Here is a 19,925-nt window from a genome sequence, read left to right as displayed (position 1 = left end):
ATGTAGTGTGGTTTACGTGAGATATGACTGTGGTACTGTTTGTGTTAATAATTGACGTTATAATGCTCACATGATAATGTTAATATTAAAATACCATTGCTAAGATGTACATTTGGCCAATGTACCATCTGGGACATTATTATTGGAAGGGACCGGACCATATTATTATTTTATCCCGTATAATTTTAAATATTCCCTCCTATTTACCATTTTCTTCCCTATTTCCTTAAACGGATTATTCAGGTTTTCTTCCCCTTTCCTTTTTTGGATAATTTTTACTCTTATTTTATTCATTCCTCTCTTCTATCACCAAACCCCACTCAACTCACAATTTCTTATTTAATTCTTATTTATTCATTTCTCTCTCCTATCACCAAACCCCACCCAACTCACAATTTCTTATTTAATTCCTATTTATTCATTCATCTCTCATATCACTAAACCCCACCCAACTCACACAATTCATACTTTATTCTAATCCTAAAATCTTGTGCCAATAATAAAGGGGAACAAAATGGAGAATAAGAGGGAGTAATATATTTGGGCGTTTTTAGTTGATTACGCATCCAAAATACGTAAACTCGTCAATATAAACCCTTATTATTTACTCATCAATATACAAATTTTATGACAATATATAACCACTAAAAAACTCAAATTTGGATATTCGGGGTATTTTAGGAGCTAATATGTAAGTTTAAGGGTATATCAGATGTTTCTTAAAAATCAAGGTTATATGTTAGAATTTGGAAAAAATACAGATATACACCGTAGAAAATTCCGATTCTAATCTAAAACCTTTTTGACAATCTATGTCTAACTTCTGTGAAAATTGTCACGTTCTCATGTAGCACCTTAATCAAGGCTTACAGTTTATAGACTACATACATCTGAGGTAGTATCTCTTATTGTTTTTTTTCTGAGTTTTATTTTAAAGTTTTTGAGTTTTGCTTTTGTTCCGGGTGTAATTCCAGAGCAGATATTTGTTACCACTCGTAGCCCGTAGAATGATGTCTTTGCTTGAATCCTCCTTGCGGTCTCCTGAAACGATGAACAAACTGAGGGCTCGGCTTTGGCCGAGCGTACTTACTCCGACGCTCAAGTCAGTAAACTTAGAGAGAAGTCGTCGTAACTTGGCTAAGAGTATATTGTAGAGAGATAAGGAAGATATTACCAGATGAATAGTGGTTATTAGGTCAATTTGTGGATCCTTTCCTCAATGAAGGTTGAGGAGTATTTATAGGCATTCACCTTTTGTCACGTAGTGGCCAAGTGGCCAAGTGACTATCAGGTGGAAAGACCGTTGTACCCTCGGCCGGTGGACCTGTGGTAGGCTCGCCGAGGGTCTTGGATATGAGTACGCGGGTATGTGCCCCGGCTAACTGGTTGTCTGGCCGAGACCCAGGTGACCGGCCGATGGGGCTCCATCGGCTAGACTGTCTAAGTCGTTGACTTTGCTGTGGATTCCCTTGACCTTGCTCAATATGTTGACTGGGTCAGCGGTGCAGAATATGCCCCATCAATTTGCCCCCAGCGTAGTCTATGCCGTGGTATGGGCTCCGATGTATGTTGAGCGTATATTCTGCGTAAGTATTTTTGAAAAATTTCTGGTATCGGCTTCTTCCGATGCATCGGCGTGGTTCTTGTTAGGCCGTACCATATCCCCCTCCACATGGATGCGTAAAGGGTATCCGATGTGGGAAAGAATGTGACGCCGGCCGAGACCAGGGTGAGAGTGCTTGTTATTTTTGATTGCCCCGTACGTGCTTCCTGGCTTGGTCGATCATGTGGCCGGCGGATAGCAGGTACCTAGGGATTTGCTGAGGGAGATGAATAGGCGAAGAGATGTGAATGGGCGTGTTGAATACGCTTGGTAACTGTAGCATTGATTGACATTTAACTGTTGCAACGATTGACATTCCGTGGTTGCATGTCTCACACATGTCTTTCTTTGATTGACGACGCTTCATGGGTCAGTGCCTGATTGCCCCTTCTTCATGGGCTTTTCCTATAAATAGGGCGCTTCTTAGTGATTTTGGCCATTACTTTCATTTCCTCAAATTTTCGAAAATTTTCTCCCAAAATCTTCATCTCTCTAAACTCTCAAGGGTTTCTCTTTCTTCCAATCTTCAGTCTTTGATCCGGCGAGTGTTTTCCTTCGAGGTAAACGAACAAATTCTCCTCTTATTTCGTTAGTAATTGTTTGTGAACATGTCTTCTGTTGGTGCCGGGACTAGTACTTCTGCGCCGGGGGGTTCCCCGTCGCGTCTTGACGAGGAGGAGATACTTGAAGCCGTCCCGATAAGGTTTAGGGGCCCTAGGTCTCCTCCTCCCGTGCTCCGTTCAAGTTTCTGGGAGTCACGTTCTGGGCCCTGGTCTCCTGGACGGCTTCCGCCGCTCGTGTCGGCGTGCCTGTGTGAGCTGGTGTACTCCCAATCAGGTCCAGGAGTGTCTTCAGTTTTGCCACGTCAACCACTTGTCCCATGATGGTGACCTGGTTGATGGGCGGCGGTATGTCCGGTATTATCGGCATTCCGAATTCCGGTTGGACTACTCCGCCGGTGGAGGGTTGCACTACTCCAGAATGGTGAAATGTGTCATCTTGGTGTAGCTCGATTTCGTCGGTCACGACTATTTGTTGTTTCGACATCTTCTTAGCTTTTTGGGTGGGTTTTTTGTGTTTTTTTTTTGTTGTTTGGGAATAAATGTGACTAGCTTCTAGTGTATCTTCACCACAGACGGCGCCAATTGTTCCGGGTGTAATTCCAGAGCAGATATTTGTTACCACTCGTAGCCCGTAGAATGATGTCTTTGCTTGAATCCTCCTTGCGGTCTCCTGAAACGATGAACAAACTGAGGGCTCGGCTTTGGCCGAGCGTACTCACTCCGACGCTCAAGTCAGTAAACTTAGAGAGAAGTCGTCGTAACTTGGCTAAGAGTATATTGTAGAGAGATAAGGAAGATATTACCAGATGAATAGTGGTTATTAGGTCAATTTGTGGATCCTTTCCTCAATGAAGGTTGAGGAGTATTTATAGGCATTCACCTTTTGTCACGTAGTGGCCAAGTGGCCAAGTGACTATCAGGTGGAAAGACCGTTGTACCCTCGGCCGGTGGACCTGTGGTAGGCTCGCCGAGGGTCTTGGATATGAGTACGCGGGTATGTGCCCCGGCTAACTGGTTGTCTGGCCGAGACCCAGGTGACCGGCCGATGGGGCTCCATCGGCTAGACTGTCTAAGTCGTTGACTTTGCTGTGGATTCCCTTGACCTTGCTCAATATGTTGACTGGGTCAGCGGTGCAGAATATGCCCCATCAGCTTTAATATAAAGTTTTTGAGCACATTTACTAAAACATTACACTAAAAAAATATACTCCCTCTGTCCCGGTCATTTGTTGTCCTTTTCCATTTTTGGGTGTCTCAGTCATTTGTTGTCCTTTCTATTTTAAGAATGAACTTGATGAGTAATTTGATCATTCTCATTCAATTTGTTCCACTTGTCATTTAATTATTGGTCATTTCCTCTTTCCTTGGTCTTTGTGCCAAAACCAAAGGACAACAATTGACCGGGACGGAGGGAGTAATATTGTTCAAAAACTATATTTATAAATGGTAATATGCTCAGAAAAAAATGTGTACATATTCAAAAACTACAAAATCTGAGATAGTACCTCAGATGCGTAATCCTTTTTATCCAAGACTTACTGATACGGTAATAATCTTCTTCGACGGTGCAATAAGAAAAGACCCAACGCGTTTAACTTGTCAAAAAGCAAACAATAAAATATTAAAAAAACTCTCAGTGTCATCAAATAAACATCCATGTCACCATTAATTTTACCTCACTTTCCGACTTTCCGCTTCTTTTTGACCATCTCTCCCTTTCCTTTATATAAACTCTGTTTACACTCTAAAACTTTTCTCGTTGCTTGCTTCTCTCTAACACCAAACCCCGCACCTTTTTCCCCCCTCTTTTATTCTCCTTACAACATAAAACATCATTAACTCATTCATTAATTCATTAATCACCCTCTAATACAAACAAAGTTTTGATCCATGTTATTTCTTTGTGTTAGATTTGTAATTAAAAAGAATAATTATGATGATTATGACGATGGTGATGAAGAAAAATAATGGTGTTTTCTTGTTTCTTGTATTGGTTTCTGTTTTTTCTTGTGTTTCTGCTGCTTTTGTCAGCCGACATTCTTTTTCCCCTCTCAACTTCATCTTAGGTAATACTAGTACACAACTTAAAACTACTCGTATCTGTTTCTATCATTTGTTTACCTTTTTTTTTTCTACAAGCGGTATTTTAATCAAATGTAAATAAATGATTGAGACTGAAGGACGTGTTTATATTCATTTTGGTTTAATGGGTACTAATGCATTTGTGTTTTGTGATGTGGGTCTTTGGTATTTTATTTTACTTCATATGGGATGCTTTTTGGTGAATGCTGGATAGTTTTAAGGTTTTTGTTTGAAGATTTTGAGTTTTATTGGATGATTAACATCATAGCATAAGAAATTGAGCCTGTGAAAAGCTTATTGTGAGACCCTCTCATATAAGAATCGAAATTTCTTGAGATCATGATATTTCTAGAATTTTTTAATGGTTTTATTTGTATATGGGACCAATTACAATGACATTGGAAAATGAGATTTTTTCTTCCCTTAATTTGGAGACTAAAGATATTTCCTGATTTGGTATTGTATCAGCATAATCACTATTTTTAGGGAAAAATTAGATGTTTAATTAACTAATTAAGGACCCTTTTTTAGTTAGGAAGTTACTGTCAAGAACTATAGGGTAGATTTGATTAGTTCTGTTAATCAAGATTTTACTTTTCTGTTATCTTGTCGAAATACGAGAATTTAATGTTCTTGTAGTTGTAATTTGGTATTGGAAAGCCGGAAAATATGGATTTAAGGACAATGGTTTGGAATTCTGTGATTGATGATGGTTTATGCTGAAAATGTAGGAAATCAGAATTTAGGGCCATTGAAAAATGGGATCTTGGGTCAAGCGGAAGCACCCGGTCCTGCTACTAGTGAGCCAAAGATCCCTCTGATATTGGCTGGTAACCGAACAAGGAGACCGGATATTCTTCGTAAATTTAAGATTTACGATGGTGGTTGGAATATCTCAAATAGGCATTACTGGGCTGTAAGGGCTATTTCCTTATTTCACTTTCGTGTTTTTAATTTAGTACAACTCTTGTCGAAATTATTTGACTTTTTTATGTGATTTCATTCGTTACGTTCTAAGTGAGATTTTGGTAGTGGAATTGGTATCTGTATTGGCATCATAGTTGGTAGGATCTCCCTGAAGTGGTAGCTTTTCACCTGTTTATGCTGAATATTTCTATTAATCGCTGACGCTTTGGTAGTCTACTGATATTGTTTATCGGTTTAGGTGTTGCACTAGGTTCTTGTTTGTTTTCCTTTGTTATCGTGTGTACTCTTATTTTATTGCGACTTGTATTACTTGCTAATTGATGAAGACAATAGGTTTAGGTAACAAGTGTGTATGTGATGACCCATCTGAACTTACTTTTTCTAGTGGGTATGTTATGTGTGCAGCAGTTGCGAAATATATTATGTGAGGAGCATGGGTTTTCTATTATTAAAATTGATGTAGATTTTTGTATTATGTGAATGTTCAAGATTTGGAATGTGCAATTTGCACATGCAAAAAAACTGGTTTTGTAAGATCTAGATCTTTGAATGTTCAATTATACTATGATCTTGACAAAAACTTTTCCTCCCGTAATATCAGCAGATGTCAACTAAGTACTATATTTTCTATTACGGAGTATATTATATTGGAAAAAGACTATTGTCTGGCAAGTCTCCCTAATTATTTAATGGAAGCTAAATTATTCTGACCAGGAAAAAATTACACGTGAGCAATTTAGAAAACCGTGATATGAAGTAATTGATATGATAGTCAAAAAATGGTAGCACAGCCAAAACACGATTTATTGTATGACAATTATGCGGTGATCAATGATGCAGTCTCTACATTACGAGGAACTAGCCCATCTTAGATGATCTACGAACAAAACTTGTTAATGCAAATCTCTATTGATGAAAGTGTTATTGACTGACTTCAAGATTTTATGTATTTTTGTTCATGGTCTGTTATTTTGTTTTTTCTCATGAAAAATTTACAAGCTCATGATACTAGATTTGGCTGATTTTGCATTTTTAATAGTAAACTGTAAGATGTTGAATTGCTATAGATGTTCCACACTCTTGATTTGACTCCTTACTCTGCAGTCTGTTGGATTTACTGGGGCTGCTGGTTTTATAATCTCAGTCCTATGGTTAATCTCTTTTGGCATTGCACTGCTTGTTCACCACTGTTTTGGATGGAAGATAAACTTCGAAGGGAAGAAGTCACTAATATCCCAAATGCTTCGTCCTACATTGGTTATACTCTTTTCATGTGCTGCCGTGTAATAACCTCAACTCTTTCAATATTTTTTGTATGATATCTCATATACTCGTTCGTTTACTCATTTATCTGCTTCCTAACAGGGCGGGTTGTATTCTTTTATCTATCGGCCAACACGAACTTCATAGTGAAGTCTTGCATACACTGAACTATGTTGTAAACCAGTCCGATTTCACTGCTCAGATGTTGAGGAACGTGACTCAGTACTTGTCTCTGGCCGAGTCTGTTGATGTGCCACAATTCAAGCTACCACCAACTGCCATGGAAGACATTGATAACCTGCGTGTACGTCTTAGTTCTGGTGCCGACACATTGACAGAAAAAACTACTGAAAATTCCTCAAAAGTTCGAAAAGTCTTCAATCCTGTGTATGAACTCATCACCTTCTCTATTATTAGTTTATACGCCCTCCATCCCATGTACTATTTTACTCACAATATATGCATTAGTTACAACTTTCTAAAAAACAGAAAGTTAAAATAGTTATTTTGATAAATCAAACGTGAAAGTTTGACATTTTATGTATACATGTATTTTAAGAGTTTAATTGGTCAAGTTTGACTATCAAACTCGAAAGGATATTATAAATGGGGTGGAGCTAGTAATCCTTTTCAAGTCAAGCAATACTGTCCACGTTTCATGTCTTTAATTTTGGGTTAGACTCTGAGTTTATGATTGATGTCCCATTTGATTCTGTTGCAGAATATCAGCGCTAATTGCTGTTGCTTCGTTGATGCTTCTTCTGATTTTTGTTGGTCTAGGTAATGCATTACTGTTGGACTTATTGACTTAGTAATTCCATGCATATTTTGTTAATGGCAAAGGTAACATGGTAACATGGTATTTTGTGTTTTTTCCACAGTACTTTCTCTCCTCAAGTGTCAAAATGCAATTTACATGTAAGTTGTTGCAACTTCAACTTTATTTCCTCCCGTGATTTGACTTTTTTTAGAAGAGATTATCTTGACTTTCTACCGTATTTCAGTATTTGCCGACTCTTCTCTTTCACGGATTCTTCTTGCTAACCTCAGTTTACCCAACTTTCGTGTTTCTGAACAACAGATTCATTTTCAGTGGATGGATTCTTGTAGCAGCTTCATTGATTCTTTGTGGAACCTTTGTGATCTTTAATTCGTAAGTTTAAAGCAACTTTCATCTATTTCTGTCATTTTCTTCAACTTTCATCTATGGGGTTAGGTTGTGTACATCCTGCCCCTTTGCCCCGTTATTTGTAGGAGCCCTTGAAGCACAAGGGTAGTGTTGTAACTAGTAATGTTATCACTGTTTCCGTTCCAAAAATCCTTTTAAGTGAGAGCTGCTATATTTGTAATGCAGTGCGATTTCGGACTCCTGTGTTGCAATGCAAGAATGGGTGGAAAATCCTCAAGCTGAGACAGCTTTAAGCAATATTCTTCCATGTGTTGATGAAAGAGCCACTAATCAAACACTTTATGAGAGTAAAAGAATTGTCAACTTCCTTGTGAACACTGTGAATGCTTTTGTATACACTGCAGCCAATACACAGCGGCCACCAAGTGATCAATTCTACTACAATCAATCTGGACCATTGATGCCACCTCTTTGCTATCCTTTTGGCAATAACATGCAAGATCGTGAGTGTTCGCCTCAGGAGGCGTCTTTCACAAATGCTTCTTTGGTATGTGTACTGAATTCTCTATGCTTCTTTCTTTTTAACTTCTTTATCGTTTCTATACTTTTCGGATGCTTCTCTTCTTTTTTCAAGATCATATAGTTAGGTACTGTTGTTTGAGGACTGTAATGTTTTAAACCTCTATGCTTGTTCCTACGTACAAAAGTTTAGAGAATGCATTCACATCTTGATGCCTTGGAAAGAAAAGAGAAAAAAAACATTTGGAGTTGCGTAGTAATTGATTAGGCAATACTGATATAGTCTTGAGACCATCTTTCTTGTTTGAAGGCAGTTTTGACTTTTGGTGAAGTCGGCTTTTGAATCCAGGTCATGAGTATTACCTTTCAATAGCTATCCTCGGACATGTGCATAGTCTTTACTCTTTAGGTTATGAATGAACATAAGATTGAGTTGTGGGAACCGAAAAGAGGTAGCCTTGTGACTTGGGGGTCACGAGTCCCAACTCCCGAACAAAGGCACTTGAGAGAAGGGATCTCGACTCTTTTCTCTGCCCTTTTTGAGTGGCTTTTTCCACTGGCTTGACCCATTGGTGCAGCCCTTGGTCAAATGTTACTTCTTATCTCTTTCAGGAAAAATAAATTAAATTATTTGAGCCGATACCAGGCAAGCCGACACTCATATTTATCATGTTAAAATCATGAAGTATTTTAACTGGCAGATTTGTGTCATGATCTTGTACAATGTTGTCATGTTGAACCCTAAAACTCTTATTTCGAGAAAACTGAAACATGGGAATTTAAGAAATTTGCCAAAAGCAGCGGATTTTAGAATAAAGTGGTGATTTAGTCATACTGATTACATTCTACCAACTCTGCAGGTATGGGAGAAATACATTTGCATGACATCTGTGGACCAGAAAAATTGCACAACCGTCGGCAGGTTGACCCCAGGAATGTACAGTCAACTGGTTTTGGCAGCAAACGCGAGTTATGCGCTGTTGCATTATACCCCGGCAATGCTTGACCTTCAGAACTGCAATTTCTTACGGGAAACGTTTATGACGATAACCTCCCAATTTTGCCCTCCTTTGGAGCATTACCTTCGAATTGTTGAACTAGGGTTGGGCCTTATCTCAACTGGTATAATGCTCTGCCTCATTCTTTGTTTAGTCTACTCAAACCGCCCCCAAAGGGAGGAAGTGTTTGTGAAATTCCGATCAATAGGAGGCAACGATGAAACTCGAGAGAATGGCCAGGGAAATAAGGAGGCTCATATTAATATGGTCTCTCTAGTAACATCCCCTGCAAGAGTTGCTCCAGATATAGAGAAATGATTCTTTAAACCTCATTTTTTTTTCTTTTACCTATAGTATTTTCACTATACTGTAATGTTGTACCTGTGCTATGGAAACCAAGGTGGCGCAAAGCACCACCTTGAGTCGGAGGGCCGATACGGAGAGGGGTTATTTTGCCCTGTTGTATAATATGTATTAATAGTTGTTAGAAATGAGCAATCAAATGATAGTTTAGTTACCTATGAAGGAGGTAATGTACAATAGTGGTAAGAAATGAGATTTCTAGATATATGGACACGTGAAACTAAACAACTGGTGGTAGTAATCTGATGTATAATCTACTTACTGTACAACTCTAGACTTATGTGACACTTGAAGGGTAATCAAAATACGAGTTCATAAAAAAAAATACGAGTTCTGTTGAGCGTACTACGGTTTCTAGGAAAGCATATTTATGAGAGTATAACTATGCAAGTAGTACCACCATGGCACCATGTGACATTGTGACGGGCCTTGTGTTTTTCTATACTTTTTTTTGGTGTCAAATGAGACGCAATGTCAATACAATATACGAAGTATTTGTTTTTCTAAATTGAACATTGTTCATGTGATATTACTAACAAGTTTATAGCTTTGCATTATCTGATGATTTCTATTAATCTCCTCCCTCAATTTCATGATTGCACCTACACACCTACATACCTAAATTGGTCAATTTGCTAAATGAAATTGATGAACAGATAAACTCCGATAACAAACTAATAAATCCTACTATAACTACTAATAGACCTCGTAACAACCATACTCAATAACGACATACCTCATATATGACAGACTATCTCTAGCCGAACATCATCCGTTACAGTTACAAATCATCTTTTACAAAATTAGCATATGAAAGAACAACCGTTTGTTCAAATGATAAGAGCTCTTAAATCCCAACCGTGAGGTAGAAGGTTCGATTTTTACCCACGTCATAGTGCGCTAATTTGAGGGGGGGGATTAACATGACTTTTCTCATACCTGAATTAAGGACCCGAGTTTGACGCAATACCCTAATCAATATGACTGAGTCAGGATGTTTATTGTTGCAAACTCATCAGTATCCCTAAAAACCTAAACTCAAAAATAAACCAAATCCGAAAAGAATCGAACCAACCCAATTCTTAGACCATCCCCAAGCAAGGTCAATTGTTAGGTCATAACCTTACTTGGTCACACTAATCACCAATTAATAAAAAAATTATGGTGACCTTTGGAGAGAGGAGGTCAATTTGTGGCCTTTGGTGGAGTAAATTGACCAAACTCATGACCTATAGGTGACGATATGTGATTGGTTGACAATATTAATAATTGATAAAAAAATATATATATGAAAAGATGATATAATGTGGAGAGATGTAATTGGTTGGAAAGTGAAAAATGATTGGGTTGATGACCTAGGTCGTGACCTTCTGCTTGGGACTTGGAGGGTGAAAGTAGGTCAAGATAAATAAAGTGGATTAAGAGTAAAACCGGGTCGAGACCTAATTAGCGCAACCTCTACTTAGGAATGGTCTTACAAATTCGAAATAATCAGACCCGAACCTACCTCACTAGCTATTGTGCATGGTTCATGCTTGTTAGTAAAAAAAAAGAAGGGAGACATCAGATCTCCAATCCCTGAACCAGGTGGAGCTGACCACCACCATCTCTTCCTTTTCAGTGTCAACTCATTTTCCACCGCCATCGTTACCATTACGGAAAACTCCGACATGTCTCCAATATTTCGTTTACTTGTTTTGCTTCTCTTTGGAACCATAATCGAGGCTTCATCTTCGTCTTCGTCTTCTTATTCCACAATCGGATCGCGGTCTCTTCTTCGAAAACTCGACGATGGCGGAAATGGCGCCGATTTGCCTGATGTTGTTGTTGAATTGAATGATTCTAATTTCAAGGATGTTTTGAAAGAAACACCTGCTCCTATTGCTATTGTCGAATTCTTCGCTCACTGGTTTGTTTTCCGTTATTCTTCTTCTTTTTCTTCGTTGTTTATGATCTGTTGATTTTGATTCGTCGCGAATTAGATAGTTTTGATTGTATTTTGCTTGGAATTTGAGTTTATTGATGTCGTTATTGCACTACCAATTTACTCTATCCTTTCAAGCGAATTCTATACGCTTGTTCAATATATGTGACGAGTATTTTAATGAAACGTATGTAATTGGCTTGAACGGAGGGAGTAAATGATTTTATTAATGGAAAACTGTAAATGTAATCCATCGAATTTAGAGATATGTATTAACAGATGGATTTTGTTATGGATCATGGAGGATATAGTTGCATAGTGATTTAAGTGAGATTATAATGACTGTAGATGACGGTTTTTATGATCTATTCACTTTGATTCGGCGCGAATTAGATGTGATGGTGATGGCTTCAGTTTTATACAAATTCATCAGGCAAGAACCATGTGATATTGATTTTTTATAGCCAATATACGGCAATAATAAAGAGCGTTTTTCAAGTTTGTTTTGAAATGTGAACAATTGGACACACATTTTGGAGAGAAAGGAAAAGGAAGGAGAAAGAAGGAATGGAAAGCGAGGGTAGGAAAAAGATAAGTTCCTCATTTGGATAATCAATTAACCAAGGAAATGTGAGGCAGGGAGTGAGATAATTTTTCGCATGGGTAATCATGAAGGAATGAGGACATAATGTTTTGTGCTTCTGATTAGTCACTCGTTCCCAAGGCGTGAGAAAAGGCTTATTGACTATCTGAAGTTCGTTCCTTTGTGCCCCCTTTACTGGTCAGGAAAGCTCAGAAGGTCCGAAGATTCATTTCAAAAAATAGGAATGCCAGAGCCAATCCAAATAAGGATAAAAGGATGAAACATCCAACTTTAAGATGTTTGATTCTAATGTCAAATAGGAAGACACTAGCCCAGTAGCGATCATAGAATTTAAAAAGACGGAATTTTTTAAAGCTGAACTAGTTCTGTAAGGCGGTTTTGTTAACGACTATATAAAATCTTCTGAAAATTTTATATTGCTCATTTGGTTGCATTGGTTACTAAGACAATGTAGCAATGAGACGGTGGCATACAAGAACTTATGCAACTAATTCTCTACATTTATTGTATATATGTATGTATTGGGGCTTCCTTTTGTTATTTGGTCTTCGAAGAGCTTGTTTGTCATAACGTGACTCGGAATAGTGCAGAAAATACATCATTTTGTGTTCTTATTTGCCTCCTCCCCTTCACCCAAATCGGTGCATATTGCATGGCAGGTAGTGCAACTACCCTTATTTTTGGAGAAGGCTATGGTGACTTAAAAGGTTTAAGATGCCATAGCTACTATTCTTCATGTAATTGGTTTTATGCCAAGAAGACTCTTGTACTCTGATTCTCTTCTAATTAACACTATTATTTCTCTTAGAAAGCATATTCTTTGTGTAATTTTCTTGTATAAGTAGTTTGTTTGACACCTTAACAGTGATTGCACTGATTCTCAAACGCTGATTTTTATGTGACAGGTGCCCGGCATGCCGCAACTATAAGGTACTTTCAACTGTCCAGTTGTGTTTTTTAATTGTATTTTCTACTCGAGCTCATAAGCTTCTGGTATTTCCTTGAGCATGAATAATTGTTGGTCACTGCAAAATCTTCTTGTGCAGCCTCATTATGAAAAGGTTGCCAGGATTTTTAATGGGCCGAATGCATCACATCCTGGATTAATTTTCATGGCTAGGGTAGATTGTGCATCAAAGGTATGGTTCTTGACAATCATGAATCTCTTGATACTTTGGCCTTGATAATGTGCCGACTCATTTCTGTAATGATCTGACCTTGTACTGAACCTATGAAACTATATTTGACTTTTACATTTTATTTTCTGCAACTTTTTTGGTTATGGGACGTGCTAAAGCTTGGAAGCACATAATCATGGACTCGTGGAGCCAGTTTTTCTTTTATTAATTGTGTACTTGTCCATTTTCTATTTTCTTTATCAACAAAGCAACACCTTAACCGGTGCGCCAAGGCTCCCCTTTATTGTCTCTGTTTGAGGAGGGATTACAACTTTACTATCCTTGGTAAACGAAAAAGTACAATTTTTGAAGTAATCTTAACTTGTTTGCATAATTGCATGCTCACACATCCCGATAATTGTAACCATATGAAACGTCATTATGGATGGCAGTTGAAGTATGGGAACTGGAACTTTTTATTTTTCTGTAGTTAAGCAGTTTCTAGATGAAAAGCTTGTTTTAGTGATCTTCCCAACTCCTACCTTTTTTTGTCAGCGCAGATAAACACTAAACTTTGTGATAGGTTTTCAGTCGACCGGTATCCCATGCTTTTCTGGGGTAGGCCTAGTAATTTTACATCAATTAATAAGTGGGATGGAAAAGATGGTGAAATAGTGTCGATCAAGAATGGACACACAGCTGAACGATTGCTTGAATGGATAAATAAGAAAATGAACAGGTACCTTTTATTAAATTTATTGCATGTGGTTACTAATTAGCATATTAGGATTGTTATTGTTCACAATAATAATTTAAGAGAAAGAGGTCAAAAGATAGGCCTTTGAGTTTGTGTTCCACTGTACTAGGCTTTGCTTTGTTAATAATTGGTAATAGTGAGTAGCATATGGTGTGTCCTAGGTTTCTGGTGTCCAGGATAGCTCTTGTTTGTGTTGTATGCATGAATGGTTCTAGTAATAATTTATATTTGTATTCTCATTTTTGTATACTCTGGTAGTGTAAATCTTTTTTTGCTATGGGCTTAATTGGAACAGTGGGTCTTGATGCATTTCAGATTGTTTTATGTTCCTTAAAAGTTGGTTTTCTAGAGTTAAGGTAGGTTTTGCTATTACTCCCTCCATATTTTCCATTTAGCCCCATTATTCAAAATTTTCCCCCGACAAAAACCAGGTAATGTGGCCAAATAAGAGATGAAGGGATTATAATTCTTTGGCTCTAAACATTAGTGGCCTTTATTTTAATCTTTATTGTCATTTTTAGGCCTCACTCCTTGGGAATACTTTAGTTAATTTTCAATTATAGCGTATTGGCATGTACTCTTGAGTTCTGGAGTCTCCTTGTTTACTCTTGTGAGATTTTCTGATCTTCTGAATGAGTTGATTTTCTTTATCTCCGTTATTGGAGACTCATTAATCTTTGGTTTTAGATTAGGATGGAATAAAGCAGAATGGGTCATTTAATTGGCTGTACTTTTTATTGTGAAGTAGCAGGCTAGCAGCCATTGGATGCAATTCTCAATGAAAATTTCAGTTTGGGTCATTTGGAAACAATCTCCTTGTGTTGCTAACATAGGGAGTAAGGCTGCGTGCACGTACCCCCTCCTAACCCCACAATTTGAATGCTGCTGCTGCTGTTGTTGTCGTCATCTTCTGTTATAGCAGAGTTAGCATAAGAATGAAAATGATTAGTTGAAATTTTTGTAAAGCGGTTTGTTATTTTACGTGAAATTCATCCTGGTGAAATGAACTAGTCAAGTGAATGTGCTGTTTCTGGCAATATAGTTTAACCTTTGATGTGAGTTACTGTCAAAATGTACAACCTACTGCCTTGTTCCTAAAGTGAACACGAACATCTCCATTCAAAGGCATTAGATCTGCCTTGTTCTCAAAATGACCTTTTACGTTGGAGCATGAATTATTGATGTTGGGATGGAGATGTTCAGTTTTTAATTTCGATTTCTGTCACATGGTTGAACTCTGCCTTGTTCCTAAAATATGTTTACTTAATTAATGTTCTCGATTATTTATAGTTCATATGGCTTTGAGGACAAGAAGTATGAACACGAACATCTCCAATCAAAAGCATTCGATCTTGAACAGGTACTTTCATAGCTCTTAGTGAAGCCACAAAAGTTTATAATTAAGTTTCCGGTGTCCTGTGATAGCTGATTGTTTCCATCATGCATGCCAAATGTAAGATTACGCAAGCAATATATGATGTTGAGGAAGCGACTACTTTGGCCTTCGACATTATTTTGCGACACAAGGTATTTCATGTCTTGATTTGCATATTTTTCTTGATTTTCTGAAACTTGTGCTGATTAAACATATACATTTGGTGTGATATAGATGATAAAACAGGGGACCAAGGGGTCACTTTTAAGATTTCTTCAGCTTATGGTGGCTCATCATCCATCTAGGCGGTATGCATTTTCTCACTTAAAAGTGTTTCATGTCTAATGTACTACATTGGCCTCTAAATGAATGCTCAGTTTTTCTTTTATATAGGATTTTTGGGAATTGGCTGAATGTTATTTCACTTGTTTTGCTCCCCTTCCTCTCCCTCGATTATTTCCCTCCCATTTTTTTTGTCTAGTTTCTTCTTGTCTAATTGTTTTGGACTTAGCCTCGCTGTTTTCCTTTGGCATTAGATGTCGTAAAGGATCTGCTGAGATACTTGTGAACTTTGATGACCTGTATCCGTTGGAGTTTGAGTCAGAAATTCAAGAAAGAGGCCTCTCTGAAAATGCAACATCTATTCTTGGGACCATCCAGATTTGTGGAAAAGATGTTCCTCGTGGATATTGGGTAAGTGCTATCTCTTCAGATAATTTCTTGTTTAAAATTTCGTATACCCTGTGAAAACTATGAGAAGGAGATGTATGAAAAAGAGATACTGTATTTGTTATCCTTGTGGTGAATTTCTTACAGTGCCTCATAACTCATTCTCAATGTTGTCATAAACCCTGAATAGCTGGCAACTGGGCATCATATCTTATGGTTGTAAGATTCTTTAAATCTTTTTCCTTTTGATCACTGATCAGGCATTCAGGTGCTACTGAGTACTGAGTGTGGGCTTTTGCTGTTTTCTACTTGAATTACTAGGCCGCAGTCTTGTTCAACGTTATTTAATCACAGTCTTTCTAGTTCAGCTTAGGTGCAGAGAGAATGAGAGATGGTGTTATTAGTGGGCCATGGTATGAAAATGCGATAGTTGGTTTCTGTCGAGGTCTCTTGTTCTAGTTACAACAGCTTGTGTCCTCATGCTACTTCATTGCTTTTTTTTTTATCTAATACCATACCTTTTTCTATAACCATTACTGCTAATTTAGTCTCTAACCTGTAGTAGAAAATCAATTGTGCTCTTCCGTAATATTAGATCATAATTTCTTCTTTTATGGACTTGTATCTTAGGTTTTCATTTGCAAATCTTTGGTGCCACAGTGGTCTCTGACCGGGAACAGTGCAACTCTCTACTAGATGTAAAATATCTGGTGGTGTAGAAACCAATTTCAAAGTGTTGGGGTAATCATTAGACAAGTCAGATGGCTTGTGATCTTGGGACTATTAAAGGAACCTATCCTTTGCGTTAAATCGAGAATGTTTGGGTAGTTCTGTTCAATAAGTAGATTTATTCCTGTATCTTTCTTTGACTGAGAGTTCAGACGTCCGACTTTGCCTCATTAGTCAAGCTGACTTCCTATTTACTAGCTTGTGCTCCTCATAAACACCGTGTCATAGCCTATGTGTATACCTGTATTGGTTTGGAATGCTATTAGTTTACCAAGAGAGGTTTTCCTACCATTCATTGTTTAACTGGTAGCCTATTCTGTTGACCTGCTTAGATTTTCTCTGGGTAGTGGTGCATATTGTCATCTTACGCTTCAAAAGGGTCTTTATTATCGACCAATATGTGGCTATTAACTGACCGATATTTTTGAGAAAAGTGATTTGTTTTTTTTTTTTTACTTATTCTGGATGGCTTGTGAGTTAAATTGTTCTTCATCTGATAGAAGACATGTGCTTTGGTCTTAAATTGCCATGTCTCTAGGATAGGACATACATATGCTTAGTCTTTGAAAATGCACAGTGAATTTCATTACGCATTTTCTAAAATGCTTCTATCTAACTGCATTTGAAGTGATCAGTTTGAGCGAATTAAGCCACTATAACCCCCACTTCCTCTAGATGATTAATTAAAATGATTGTGCTGATCAGGGATATTGTTTATTTTCCATTGCAGATGTTCTGCCGGGGAAGTAATAATGATACAAGAGGCTTCAGGTAACTAAAGATAGTCTTCAGTTCTTGATTTAGTTCTGTAACTGGAAAGTGTTTAAACTGTTATCTAATGCATTTTCTGAAGCGTCAAACTAATAGATCATGGACCTCTCTGTTGGTTCGTCTTGCATTTGTACTTGACAACATGCTATGTTACGGTAGTAGCTCTTAGCTGTGGACCTGTGGTTCCTAGAAAGCAGTAGCATAATTGTTAAATATACACTGCTGATCTGATTGCCTATCAATATGGCTTTTCCAGACAATTTAGAGGTCATGAAATAGAGGTCGTGTGGACTGGTGGTGGGGGAGGTCGTGTGGGTGTGGCGTTCTTGGGGGATGCCATGGTTGGAATGGCAATGGTTGGGGAAATGGCGCTGCTGAGCATTTCTTTTTTGGTCATAATGCATGCCTTCTAAAACAATGTGCAAAAAAGAAATGGGAACCTCAGCTACCTCACTCCATTGTTGTGGGAGTATTTATTAGGGAGTTGGTTATTGAAAACATAATTGCTAGAACCTAACGGTATTTTTTAGCAGTTTTGTCATTTGCCTTTTCAGTACTCTGTATCTACTTGTAAGATACATGAGTATTATTAGTACTTTATTATGAACTGTTATACTGGCGCCTGTTTGGTAAATTGTAATGAAGGTTTGTTTTCTCTGCAGTTGTGGATTATGGATTCTGTTGCACTCGCTTTCTGTGAGGATTGAGGATGGAGAGAGTCACGTTGCCTTCACAGCTACATGTGATTTCATTCACAATTTCTTCATTTGTGAGGAATGCCGACAACATTTCTTTGATATGTGCTCTAGGTTAAGCTTCAATCTGGACCTAAACTCCAAGTTTATTTCATCTTCAGAAGGGTTTATTGACCATCTTATTCTACTTTCAGGGTGTCTATTCCTTTCAACAGAACTCAAGATTTCGCCCTTTGGTTATGGGATGCGCATAATTCGGTCAATGAAAGACTCCTCAAGGAAGAAGTTACCCTAGGAACTGCTGACCCCAAGTACCCGAAGACAATTTGGCCTCCGGAGCAGCTTTGTCCTGCTTGTTATCTCTCTAGTCCGGCAAAAGAGGTCACAAATCACATTAAATGGAACAAGGACGAGGTGTTCAAGTTCTTGGTTAGATATTATGGGATAAAGTTGCCATCTCTATACAAGAATAAAGGACTCCTCAGGGAGGAGTCGTCTCAACATTCGCATTCTGAAGAACCGGTGGCGACATCAAATCCTGTTGTTGTGCCTATTGGAGCAGCTTTGGCCATTGCTGTTGCTAGTTGTGCTTTTGGTGCACTTGCTTGTGTTTGGCGTTCACGGCAGAAGAGCCGAAAGTATAGACATCTACACTCTTTAAAGAACATATGACTTTTTAGGAGGGTAATGAGCTCTTTTTAAGATAATTGTCAGAGTCTAATCATAAAAAAGAACTAAAAACATTATATACCAGTGTCTCAACTCTGAAGGGCTTCGCAAATGGCGGGTAGGATGTTTGCTGCCTTACCCCTATGTTAACAACATGGAGAGGTTTTTTCGCTTTGTTAGGATACTTATCGAAGTTGCTTCAAGCATTGCATCGAATAATTGTTACGCCCTTACTTCACAATAAAAATAATTAAAAAAAAACTCTACATTGTTATCCAGAGGGAAAAGAACCAAGTTATCTGGGGTAGCTGCCTTGTGCATGTCTTTTTTTTTTTTTTTTTTTTTTTTTTTTTTTTTTTTTTACGGAGTATTGTTTATGGGAGTTAATGTTGTGTATTTCATCATTGTCAGGCCAAGGAGGAGCTGGAACTGAGACCACAAGACAAGATTATGGAGCACATGTTCCTGAGACAACTGGAATTGGGTATGCGCTTTTCCGGCCTACAAATGTACCAATAGTCGACACAATAGTTCTCACACCATGTACACTGTACAGAGCATTTGATTAAAACGCGGCTTCTACACAAACCTGGTTTTGTAGCGAAATAGTCACACTCACTACTAGTTCTTTTGTTAATTACTTCTGTACTTCGCAATGGGGTAAAGCTGGTTGATTACAGCCGATATTGTTAATTACTCGTACTTCTGTGCTTCGCATTGTAGTGAAACAGTCGAAAACTATCATATTCTTCCATGGAACCAATGAAAACCCACCCACTGTCATTATTTCTGGGTAGCAGACACCGTCTGTCACCAACTCACCATTCCCCAATTGTAACTCAAAAGGTCCGAGCTAAGGCTCCGTTTCTTCAATGAAGTTCAGATCTATTGTTGCTTTTTTTTTTTTTTTTTTTTTTTTTTTTTTTTTTTTTTTTAACGAGTTGTTATGAGGTCGGTTTTGAGAACAATTACTTTTGGCCAATGGTTACAACTTACAATTCGAGACTAGTAAGGTCTCTGAACTGCTGGGTTCATGATTTTTTTTCTTTTTTCGATAATGCAATTTTTTTTTTTTTGACAGTAGGAGAAAGACGTAACAAACTACACACTGTCTCGATAATGCAATTTGATTCGTGGTCTATGCTGAATTGTTCTCATCGCCTCCAA

At 37.9% G+C, this 19,925-nt stretch overlaps 2 protein-coding genes across 3 annotated transcripts; both read left to right on the top strand.

Moving 5' to 3' along the window:
- Window positions 1–3,810: 3,810 nt before the first annotated feature.
- LOC141643919 (uncharacterized) lies at window positions 3,811–9,603 on the top strand. The gene is made up of 9 exons (XM_074453312.1): window positions 3,811–4,232; window positions 4,980–5,164; window positions 6,280–6,458; window positions 6,541–6,825; window positions 7,160–7,218; window positions 7,320–7,356; window positions 7,520–7,591; window positions 7,793–8,114; window positions 8,947–9,603. Exons 1-9 carry the CDS (start codon window positions 4,100–4,102, stop codon window positions 9,400–9,402), a joined length of 1,728 nt encoding a protein of 575 aa, XP_074309413.1. The 5' UTR covers window positions 3,811–4,099; the 3' UTR covers window positions 9,403–9,603.
- A 1,316-nt stretch (window positions 9,604–10,919) lies between these two features.
- Window positions 10,920–19,554, top strand: LOC141643918 (sulfhydryl oxidase 2-like). 2 transcript variants are annotated; one of them, XM_074453311.1, is made up of 12 exons: window positions 10,920–11,356; window positions 12,881–12,905; window positions 13,022–13,114; window positions 13,654–13,832; window positions 15,141–15,210; window positions 15,309–15,377; window positions 15,460–15,533; window positions 15,762–15,918; window positions 17,354–17,394; window positions 18,057–18,203; window positions 18,284–18,773; window positions 19,170–19,554. In XM_074453311.1, the coding sequence occupies exons 1-11, from the start codon at window positions 11,118–11,120 to the stop codon at window positions 18,759–18,761; spliced, it is 1,572 nt and encodes a 523-aa protein (XP_074309412.1). In that variant the 5' UTR covers window positions 10,920–11,117; the 3' UTR covers window positions 18,762–18,773; window positions 19,170–19,554. The 2 variants fall into 2 exon arrangements, with proteins under 2 accessions (XP_074309412.1, XP_074309411.1); XM_074453310.1 differs by having other exon boundaries at window positions 10,972–11,356; window positions 18,284–18,727.
- Window positions 19,555–19,925: the final 371 nt, after the last annotated feature.

Source organism: Silene latifolia, chromosome 2, assembly GCF_048544455.1.
Source record: "Silene latifolia isolate original U9 population chromosome 2, ASM4854445v1, whole genome shotgun sequence".
Lineage (NCBI taxonomy): Eukaryota > Viridiplantae > Streptophyta > Magnoliopsida > Caryophyllales > Caryophyllaceae > Silene > Silene latifolia.
This window is presented reverse-complemented; position numbering and strand designations above follow the sequence as displayed.